The 12033-nt window shown below is 40.5% G+C and overlaps 2 protein-coding genes across 3 annotated transcripts in view; both read left to right on the forward strand.

Moving 5' to 3' along the window:
- LOC138713334 (leucine-rich repeat-containing protein 15-like) overlaps positions 1–5173 on the forward strand; it is a 149249-nt gene extending 144076 nt beyond the window's left edge. For both annotated transcript variants that reach the window (XM_069845345.1, XM_069845344.1), the window contains exon 2: positions 3620–5173. In XM_069845345.1, the coding sequence (XP_069701446.1) occupies positions 3628–4962 (1335 nt within the window). In that variant the 5' untranslated portion in view covers positions 3620–3627 and the 3' untranslated portion in view covers positions 4963–5173. The remainder of the gene's footprint in view (positions 1–3619) is intronic.
- Positions 1–12033, forward strand: part of LOC138713337 (zinc finger protein 740-like) — a 203521-nt gene that overhangs the window by 152040 nt on the left and 39448 nt on the right. The window lies entirely within an intron of this gene.

A 12033-nucleotide genomic window follows, 5' to 3' on the forward strand; every position in this document is an offset into this window, starting at 1 on the left:
TGGAAATAAAGAACGTAGCAAGAGAAAAATTCGAAGCTAATTAAACGTGTAACATATACATATTTACTAGTGAAATAATAATACCGTGCGATACGAGACACGTATTCCCATGCAATGGAACAAACTAAAGTCGTAATGTACCTATCACAACGCAAGATTGATTCTATCGATGTCATTTCTCTTCCGACTGTACTCTTGAATATCATTCAAGCTATCTCGTGACCTTCCCTGTCGCCCTCTCTTCCTTATCGTGTTGTTTCATTCACATTCCTTCCTTCGGTATTCCCTGCTTGCGAGACCTGTAAGTGCAATAAGTCCCAGTCTGCAGTGTAAACCTTCGGTATTTATTTACAAATACGACTACAGCCACCTATTATTAACTGCTCTTAACTACACATGCATGGCCGAATTTAAGCAGGACAATAACCCCGAGGCTCCCCATAGTTGGGGACCCCCGCAATTCACCTATAGGAACCAAAGTTAACGCTAATATTTTCTGTTGTATATTCTTTCTTGGCTAAGTTGCACAGCCCTGAAAGGATACACAACTTGAAATAGGCCTAACATTGAATCTCTACATAGTACCTTATTTATATATCTGCATATTTAAAGAACAACATATGAATAATTTAACTAAATTAGGTATATAATTTGTCTACACAAAGTGAAGAGTCAACTTTCTGAAAAGCCGATTTACATACATTTTCGAAATGGATTAAGATTGGAATTCGATGTTTTTTCCCTATTCCTATATTCTATAAGTGATTCTGATCACACCATGAAAAGACTGGTGTTTGTGTGCTTACAGAACTTCAAACATTGGACATTTAAAAATACCTTGCAGTAGGATTTTTTTTATCGATTTTCTTGAATTTTACACAACTCTCTGGAAAAATTTTTTGCCATCCCGTTTTGTTTGTGACGTGCAATGCAGCATCCTCATTTTACGTTAATGCAATATTTTTCTTATATAGCCCGAAATTGCGGGTTCGATCCCAAGGTCAGGTCTATGGCATTTGTGTGTTTAAATGCGACAGGCTCATGTCAGTAGATTTACTGGCCTGCAGTATTTCGTTATTGGCAATGCTAAATTTGTTATATAAATTAGTAAAATTAATGTTTTGCCTGCAAAGATAAAGGGAAGTAAACTCGCCATATGAAAATCAAAATTCTTCTGATAATAGTACTCTTATTAGCATAGATATTGTTACACCTACTGTTTTCACTTTGAAAATATGTTATTATGTCGTAAAAGTTTTCATTTCCTTTATATATGGAGCTTAAATCCACTGCACTCATCTGCTGTATTAGATATTTAAATAAAATTTTAAATAACAACTGAAAATGGAGCTTGTGAACATCATTATTATATAAATGCCTAGAAGAAACTACATTTTGTCTTATTTGTCTTTCACGTGTTAAATTTTAATTATCTTGTTTACATGTTTCGGCCTGCTAGTGGCAATCTTCAGAACTGGTTGTTGCTGGTCTTGGCAAACGTGTAAACAAGGTAATTAAAATTTAACACGTGAAAGACAAATAATACTTTTCCGAAGTGATATAGTGTTAAAAGTTGTGTAATCAAAATGTATAGCTTACATTATGCATGTCAAAACCCTGCACATTGTGCAGTCGCGCACATTGTGCACTGGTCTGTGTGCAATGTGCAGTTCCTATTCCCCTACCTGGAGAGAGTGAATCGGCTTGGAGAATGGAGGGGAACGCGACAGGGCTGTACAGTACCTATAGTAGCAGATCAGCTTTTGTTTCAGTAACACAGATCAGTACAGGTGCTCATTGAGCTGTGATAGTGAATGTGTTATCGAAAATAAAGTGAGGAGGCCACAGATATAACGAAGAAGAGAAATCACGAATCATATAACATAACTGTTATGATGTTTTCCTCAGCCAATAGTAATTATTTTAAAATGAAAATCTTTCATCATATCATGTGGACCTAATAGTGATATGAGAATTTAAATCATATTAGTAAAGTTCTAAAAATATGATATTCACCTGCTCTTATTTCTTAATTAGTACTCACGGCAAGACAAACATGAAAATGATGTTGTTTTGGAGTCTGTACTAACACAGCCATCAATGGTTAGACGACTTACAACTTTTATTTGATAAGCTGATAAGTGATGAGAATATAGTGAGTAATACATGTGAGGCTCTTGAGGTTGTAAGGGAAGGAAGAAAGCAACTATTTGTAAGGCAGAAAAACTTTCTGGAAAAATAATGCATAATGGCGAATTTTCCACCTCACGTTACTATATTATCTAATATACTTACGTTAATAAATCTTTAAACCTGACATGAAGAAAATGTCCTCGTTTCACAGCTTGTGAAGTACTCTTTTAACTCAATTCAGTAACGCTCCCAACTTGCTAATACTTGCTCTCAACGTTTTCCAAATAAACTATATATACATTTAAATTCAAGCTTAATTTATCCAAATTATTAATAATAATGTGAATTTATATTAATATACAGCAAGGAAATGATTCCAGTGTAAATGCCTCACAATGTCCTATTGCATGTAATTGGGAGTAAAATATTTTCTTTCTTAGCATTTGTGCACCAATGATCCCAATAATGCTTGAGGAACAATGAAAGAGTATTACTTTGAAATAATCAGTACCTACTACGTAAAATGAAATATTGTGTTCGTTTTTGTTGTTTCGAAATTACTGCAATATTTATATTTTCTTCAAATACTGTATACAAATCATGTAAATAAATTATTCTTTACAAACGACTGCATTATGAATTGTAACTGAGTAAGTCTATTGTTTCTTGTGTTACAATTATTGTCAAATATAGACACTGACAATAATTGTGTTTTTTTTTCTTCTGTTAAGTATGTTTATAATGTCCAAATATCAATTTAATTGAACACTAGAAGCGCAGAATAGATTCTTGTACATCCCTCCCGCTAAGAACTGGTAAGAGCAACACGTGAATGACGCAATCTGCACAGACCAGCGTTCCGCGCACATACACTGCACTTTCAGTGTCTGATTTTTCACATGCCTGGTCTACATTTTGTCTTTTGCATATCTTCACTAGAATGTGTCCTATATGGCATTGCTAGTGGGATTCTCTTTCATTGCAGTGTAATAATAGCGAGATCTAAAGCAATTTGAGGAATATAATTTCTACTAGCCTTCATCCAATTGCCAAGCTTGTCGAAGTAAACAGTCCCTATAATAGGCCTACCATTAATCTTCTTCTCGAGAAAATGAAACAGAACTTTGATCTTTATTTCATTCTTCTAAGGACAATTTAGAGAACTCAAAACACACATATCTTACCGAATGAAAATTTTCAATTGCTCTTTAAAATAACTGTATCAATCCCGTAACTGTTTAAATTATTGAATTATGTTGTCAAGAAAGTGTGCTGTATGTTAACTTGATGAGTTCAAGCAATAGTAAAATAAATTAATAAATATTACGAAAAGTACATAGTTATGTAAGATATATAGTACCGGTACCTATATCATATGTCAGTATAGTGCATTTCATTTCAAAACAATAACAATTGTTGTTATACTAATCACTAAATAAAATTTTTACGTAATTGTACTCTAAATTGCTGTTTTATTGTCCCTCAGGAGCTGTCATGTGCTTTGGTCCAGCTTTTCATTTTTCATCATTTTTGCTGCTGCTTCTGCTTTTGGTGGTGGTAGTTGAGATGAAAAGATGTCCTGATGATTGCCTTTGTGATTTTGAGGAAAAGATTGCAGACTGCAGTGACAGATTCTTACGGCAACCTCCAGACAATTTAGACCCAACTTTCACCAAACTTATTTTCAGGAACAATTATCTAGGAGATTTGACATCTGAATACTTCAGAAATGAGCATCTGACTCATCTTAAAGAACTTGATTTGTCGAAGAACTATATACGCAAGATATATTCCGATGCTTTTTATGGATTAGATGCATTGTTTCACTTGAATATTCAAAGTAACGAGATCAGTTATCTAGTTGAAGATTCATTTAATGACCTTGTAAGCTTGGAGTATCTGCTATTGGATAACAATACATTACAATATTTATACGAAGATACATTTCATGATTTAGGGAAATTGAAGAAGCTTGGTTTGAGTGAAAACAAATTGGAGTATGTAGAACCCGGAACTTTCAAAGGAATGCATAATCTAACTAATCTAGATATGTCTGATAACAGCATACGTACCTTAAGTCCAGGTTTCTTAGATGGCATAGAAGGCACATTGGAAATTCTTCTTTTAGATAATAATAAAATTCTTACGATTGAGGATGGTGCATTTAAAAATATGAGCAGCTTATGGCTCCTTTCATTAGGGAACAACAGGTTAAAGAAAATAAGAGGTAGTGGTTTTGAAGGCCTCGTAGCCTTGGAATATTTGTACATTAGTGGTAACATACTTGATGAAATAACACCTGATACTTTTCAACATCTTCCGAAATTAAAATCACTTGACTTGTCACACAATGTAATATACAGTATATATTCAGATGCATTTTCTGCAAATTCAAATTTGCAACAGTTATATTTATCACGAAATAGTTGGTTGTACATATACAGTGAATTCTCATTTATTGATGTACCTTCACTTGAAGTTTTGAAATTGTCGGGTAATAAAGTTAGACATTTATCAGTCAATATTTTTCAGAATACTCCAAATCTAACAACACTAGCATTAGATTACACATATTTATCAAAAATTGATATAGAGGCACTGCATCACTTAAAAAAGTTAAAATACTTGTCTATTCATGACAATCCATTACCATGTGACTGTTCACTTCATAAGATAAGGCTTTGGTGCATTGAAAACAACGTTGATACAAGTTGGTTTACTATTGATATGGGATATCTATCCTCAGAGATGCATCTAGAGCCTTCATGTATATTCCCAGAGGAAGAAATTGCGATGACATGGGATAAATTGAAGTGTAATAAAGAATAATGTTCGAAGTAATGGTATCCATTCCTAACAAATCTAATAGGGCATTCAAGCAATGGTGAACAATATCAATACTGTAAGTCTTATGTTAATAATTTTTTTATTTTAATTTATTTAATGCTGATGCATTTCATTGATGTTATTAGTTGTACATTGACATGTTTGATAATGAAAATACAGATAAAAATACATAAATAAATATAAAACATACGAATTAATGTTGATAACAGTTCATCTTGTCTCTAGCCTCCCAGTACCTACTCACAAATCCACTTGTTGACAAAGATGGGCAAGTCATTATGTAACTGGAATCCATGGTTTCTAAGGGGTTACAGAGCACACAATGTGGTGTGGGTAATATAACACAGTCGGTGAAGGTGATTAGCCAAACAGTCATGGCTTGTTGTCATGCGAAATTTTGCGACAGCTTTCTTTCGAGGCCATTCTGGTAGAGTACATCTTAAGGCACCTTTCCAGCAGTTAACCATGATATGTTCATAATCTTCAATCTTCGTAGTGTATCCAGCCATTTGCTGACAACACGTGTTCCACTATGTTCCACTATGAATTTTCTCTTCTTACAAACGATGGGTAAAAAGGAAGATGCTTGTTGTATATTTCAGCAGCCACATTCCAAAGATGAGGTGTATTCAATATGTACTGGAGAGAATTGTCCAACGTTACAGGGATTGCAGATTTTAGATTATTCTATGGATGTACATCATATGACGTTAACATTCTCAAAAGATGTAACGACGGGTAATTAACCTTATCAGTAAATATACTCACATATTTACCGATAAATCAAGACAGTGAAATTAACCACCAAACACTTTCATGTTAACCTTTACTTGAGAACTATAAAAGTAATGTAGGTACAGTATTAGGTGCATAGACTATACCTCCAATACCAAAAATAATGCATATAATTTGAAATGGAAGAACTGAGCTTGTGTCAGCCGAAATATTTCCTTGCACAGGAGAGCTCTTTACAAATGTCACGAAATTTAAGAAAATTTATTTCCAGACAAGGCCTCTCTTTCAGCTGGTATATTCATTCTCATCAGCCATCGAGCAACTGTATGTTAGGCAGATGTTGATACTGGTCAGAAAACCGAATGAATACAACTGCTGCCCGGTCGAGGTGGGTTCCTCCAAGTGGTGACCTGGGGGTGCAATGGTGGCTCTCGTGCTCTTCTTTTCGGCCATTTTTCGTCCTCTCACCAACCACTCCTCTTCGTTCTCTCTTCTTTTTCATCACTATTTCTCTCCGCCGGCCGCCATTGCATGCGGAACGCCCACCACATCATCACAGCCATTTTCACCTCTCCATCCCCGCTGTTTTTGTTCTTGCCACGTCCGCCACCATGACGGGATTTGTTAACAATGCCTGATGAGGCTTTATTCTTCTTCCCCTTCTAATTCTTATATCTATTATTAGGTTAAGTTTCTTAGGTTTATAACTCCCGTCTCACCAGCGGGGATCTTTCCTATCTCCGTGGTCCTGTCCCACGGTTTCGAGCGCGACTTCCGACTTGTGTGGCCCGACAGGGCGCCCAGCAACGAAGCAATAGTGGACCCTTCATACTGCCCCTATATGCAAGTCTAGGTGCGGAGCCCGGACCAGTAGTCATGTACACTCACGTGGAGCCCCAATGGGGGCCCGGAGCGACTTAAACGTCCCAGTGACCGATTCTGCTCGCCGGGGCGGATATATCGCTCCGACGTGTTACCGCTGACGTATGGGTGTCGCAGTGTAATCAACCACAAGTCCCCTGAAGCTGCGTGCGGTCTCGGATTGCTCCGGCTTTGGGAGGGTCGGTCGGAGTTAGCCGCAGTAGTCTGGCACTTGTATTCAGTGTAGAGTGGGGAGCCACGGGCGGTTATTCATAAGAAACATAAGACAGGAGAAAGTACGACTGGTGGTCATATGACGAAAATTGCTATGGAATTGGACCCTGAGAAAGTTACTGTAAAAGTGCCGCCTCCAAAGTTTATCAGTATCACATTGGACGGAACGGAAAAAACTATGAAAGACATTAGTCCATTCTACGTGAGACGTGCGCTCGATGGACTCGTTGGAAAGGTCAGAAATGCAACTCGACTCCGCAATGGTAGTCTCCTCGTTGAGACTGCATCTGCAAAACAGAGTGAGACGCTGTTGAAAGCAAAGTTGCTGGGGTCATACCCCATCAGAGTTGAACGACACTCCTCGCTTAACACCACGCGAGGAGTTGTGCATACAGATTCTCTAGATGGTCTATCAGATGAAGAGATCCAATTAGAGCTGGCGGAACAGTCCGTGTCCAAGGCTTACCGTTTAATACGGAAGCGGGACGGACGGACTGAACCCCTGAGCACAGTCTTTCTGACCTTTGAAACGTCTCTCTTGCCAGAATATATCTTTGTTGGGTACGAGCGTGTCCCTGTGCGTGCGTATGTGCCGAACCCAATGCGGTGCTTTAGGTGCCAACGGTTCGGACATACGCAAAAACGTTGCACAAACAATATCATCTGTGCAAAGTGCGGCGGTGCAGACCATGGGGATTCCCCATGTACTGGCGCCGAGCACTGTGTGAATTGTTCTGGGGACCATGCTTCAAATTCTAAAAACTGGCCAAAGTATATGCTGGAAAAGACGATTCAAGAGCTTCGAGTCCGGGAAAATATTAGCTTCTTTGAGGCACGTAAGCGTATTTTAGATAAAGAAAAGAAGGCAACTGAAAAGTCCGATGCGTCTGTACTGCAGAGAGCAACAGAGGGAATCGATGCCACCACACAAACGCCACCTCTTACAAACATACCTGGAAGCGAATTGAGATCGCAACCCAGACATATGTAGACGCCGCTACTCAGACGACACTTGTGGACTTGACATCAGGCCTTACGTCCCTAAGAAAATTATTGCTATGACAGCAGAGAAGGATTGTAGGCCTAGTAGAACACCAGAACGTCGCACTCCTAGTTCGGGTGGCAGGTCGAGATCACGTCCTCGATCAAGATCGCGATCAGGAGTGCGACGAACTGCAAGTGAGTCGCCGGAGTCGAAGACAAAGCAGTCGCAGGCAAAAGCATCTTCCCATAGAAAGGAAAAGAAGAGAAGATCCCCTGTTTAGCCACCAACATGATATAACTCCTCTTGATGACTGATATTGTACAGTGGAATGTGAACGGTGTACGCAGCAGATATACAGAACTACAGCAATTGATCTATCATGAAAGCCCTGCTATTTTATGTCTCCAGGAGACACACCTTCGGCCCGAAAACTCCCTAAGTATCTCGGGATACTACGTTCACCGGTACGATCACCTTGCCGGTATTCGTGCCAACGGAGGTTGTGCTCTCCTATTCCGCCAAAGTATCTTTTCCTCTGTTATCAACATCAACAGCCCACATCAATGCATAGCCGCTCGAGTCACTCTACCTTCCATCCAGTTCTCAATAGTCTCTGTATATATACCCCCAGACACACCTTTCACAGTGCATGACATTGAAGACATTTTCTCGCAGGTACCTGCTCCATATCTGGTAGTGGGGGATTTTAATGCATCCCACCACTCATGGGGCTCAAATTCCGATGATGACAGAGGAAATAAAATAGCAGAGGTATGTACCCGTCTAAATCTTGTTACCCTGAATTCAGGGGAAGCAACACATCTCTCCTTAGCTTACGGTACATACTCCATGATAGATATCTCCATTTGTAGCCCAGTTTTGTCCACGCATTTCGAATGGTCTGTGATTCACGACCTACATGGTAGTGACCACTATCCCATTCGAATGCGTATGTCCGCTTTACGTCCGGCGGAATCTCGATCTCCAAACTGGGTTCTTAAAAAGGCGGACTGGGTCGGATTTTCGGAGTCCATATCATTCGATGATAACGGACATGAAAATGTGGACTCCGTAGTAGACCATTTCTCAAATGTGGTTATAAAGTCGGCGGAATTATCTATCCCCCGGTCGTCCTGCAGGCCAAAACGCTTCTCTGTCCCCTGGTGGACGGATGCCTGCAGAGATGCAATCCGTGACCGCAAACGTGCTTTACGCCAATTTGAGCGCCATCCGACCCAAGAATATTTTGTCCAGTTTAAACGTCTTCGAGCCAAAGCTCGTCGCATTGTGTGCGATGCTAAGAAGACGTCCTGGACAAATTACGTCAGTTCATTGAAACACAACGTCCCAGTTAACACCATATGGGACAAAGTCCGTCGAATAATGGGGAAACGTAGTTCTGTAATTCCGGGCCTTCTAAACAATGGAGTAACGACCACCAGTCCAATAGACATTGCTGAAATATTTGCTACCACATTTTCACAAATAAGCAGCTCAAATAATTATGACCCGGAATTTCTGAAAATCAAAGATACTGCAGAAAAACGAAACCTAAATTTTCAATCTGACAACACTGAAGACTACAATGCACCGTTCACATCCGAGGAGCTGGAGGCGGCACTAGATACATCCCCTGACACCTCCCCTGGCCCTGATAACATCCATAACCGCATGCTTCGTCATCTTCCACCAGCTGGAAAATCCTTTCTTCTGTCTATGTACAATAGAATCTGGACTGAGGGTGTATTTCCATCTGCTTGGCGTGCTGCCATTGTAATTCCAGTCCAGAAACCGGGAAAGGACCCTTCTTTACCTGGCAATTACAGGCCAATCTGTTAACTGTTATGTTTTATTTAACGACGCTCGCAACTGCAGAGGTTATATCAGCGTCGCCGGATGTGCTGGAATTTTGTCCCGCAGGAGTTCTTTTACATGCCAGTAAATCTACTGACATGAGCCTGTCGCATTTAAGCACACTTAAATGCCATCGACCTGGCCCGGGATCGAACCCGCAATCTTGGGCATAGAAGGCCAGCGCTATACCGACTCGCCAACCAGGTCGACTAGGCCAATCTGTCTCACCAGCTGTGTGTGCAAGGTTATGGAAAAGATGATAAGCAAACGCCTGATGTGGGTACTCGAATCGGGAAACCGATTATCTAACATCCAATGTGGCTTTCGCAAGCGCAGATCCGCCGCAGACCATCTTGTTCGGCTGGAGACCGCCATTAGAGATGCTTTCCTCAAGAAGGAACATCTTGTGGCGGTCTTCTTTGATCTAGAAAAGACTTACGATACCACGTGGCATTATGGAATTCTGCAAACCCTGCATGACTGGGGACTTCGTGGCAGTCTGCCAACGTTTATTGCGAAGTTCATGGCAGAGCGGTATTTCCGAGTTCGAGTAGGCACCACACTTTCTAACGAACATCTCCAAGAAAATGGCGTTCTGCAGGGGTCTGTATTAAGTGTTCTTCTTTTCTGCTTTGCGATCAATGGCATTGCCCACTGTGTAGGTAACTGAGTATCTTCTCTCTTGTACGTTGATGACTTCAGTCTATATTACAGTTCCCGATACCTCCCATCTATCGGTCGACAGTTGCAACTGGTCATCAATGTGCTATCGGAGTGGTCTCTTCGCAATGGCTTTAAATTCTCCACTCAAAAGACGCAGTGTGTCCACTTCTACAACCAACGTGGACTCCATCCACATCCTGAACTGCGTCTTAATGGAGTGGAGTTGCAATATACAGACACTGCGAGGTTTTTGGGCCTTATCTTTGATTATAAATTAACGTGGGAGGCGCATATCCGTGATTTGAGAAGGCGTTGTGAAAAATCTTTAAACATTTTACGCCTTTTGTCAGGGGTTCGCTGGGGTGCAGACCGCATAGTGCTTTTACGTCTATATCGTTCTCTTATCCGTTCAAAGCTGGATTATGGCTGTTTTATCTATGGCTCAGCAAATAAATCTAAGCTACGTTTCTTAGACACTATCCATCATCATGGGATACGACTCGCTACAGGTGCCTTCCGAATGAGTCGGATAGCTAGCCTATATTGTGAAGCGGGGGAACCATCACTGTATCGACGACGTAATGTCCTGTTGTGCTCATATGCGGTTAAACTCCGCTCGCAGCCTGAGCACAATTCTTTCGACTCTTTCCATCATTCGTCTCTTTACGGCCGATACAGTGAAAATCCACGGAGACCTCGTCCAGCAGGTGTGCGATTCCGTGAACTGCTCTCTGAGCTCGACGTCGATCTACCATCCGTTCGCACACTAGAATACACCACCACTCCACCGTGGATTATGCGACGCCCCATGTTTGATGTAAGCCTGAGCCAAAGTTTTAAGAATTTTACACCAGCTTTTGTTTATAGACTTCGTTTTAGTGAACTTTTATCCCGATATCCAAATTATTCTTTAGTTTATACTGACGGATCCCGAGTAAATGATTGTGTTGGTTGCTCCTTCATTGCAAATGGACAGATATTTAAATATAAACTGAGCGAATATACCAATGTTTTTACTGCAAAATTATATGCTTTTTACAGAGTTTTATTGTTTTTAATTCGAGAACCTCGGGGCAGATATCTAAGCTGCTCCGACTCTCTAAGTGCCATTCAGTCTTTGCAGTCTCTCTATTCAGAGGATCCCCTTGTGTTAAGAACTCAGCAGCTGTTCCACACACTCCTAAGCTCTGATTGCGAGATTGGAGTAGTGTGGATTCCTGGCCATGTCGGAATTCGTGGGAATGAGGCCGCAGATGCTGCAGCCAAAGATGGTGCCACGAATGGCACTCTGGTATATTGGCGCGAGAGGTGGCAAGACTTACAAAATTATTTGAAATGTAGAATATGGTGGCACTGGGAAGGAGAATGGTCTGCACAAGAGGAAAACAAATTACGAAGAATAAAGAATACTGTTCGAGTTTGGGATTCGTCCACAAGAGCGTCACGGCACGAAGTTTTACTCACCCGGTTGAGGATTGGCCACTGTTATCTGACACATGGCCATCTGCTACGTGGCGAGCTTCAGCCAGAGTGTGATCTATGCCACGTTCCACTTACGGTGGAACATTTTTTATTACATTGTAGAAAATATGACCGTGTCCGTCGGCAATATGGAATTCGGCCGACTCTTTGTGACGCTCTTGGAAATGATTTTAATTGTACAAATGCAGTCCTGAGATTTTTATCGAGTACTGGACTTAACAGGGTAATTTAGTTTCTGA

The sequence above is a fragment of the Periplaneta americana genome, chromosome 14 (genome assembly GCF_040183065.1).
Source record: "Periplaneta americana isolate PAMFEO1 chromosome 14, P.americana_PAMFEO1_priV1, whole genome shotgun sequence".
Lineage (NCBI taxonomy): Eukaryota > Metazoa > Arthropoda > Insecta > Blattodea > Blattidae > Periplaneta > Periplaneta americana.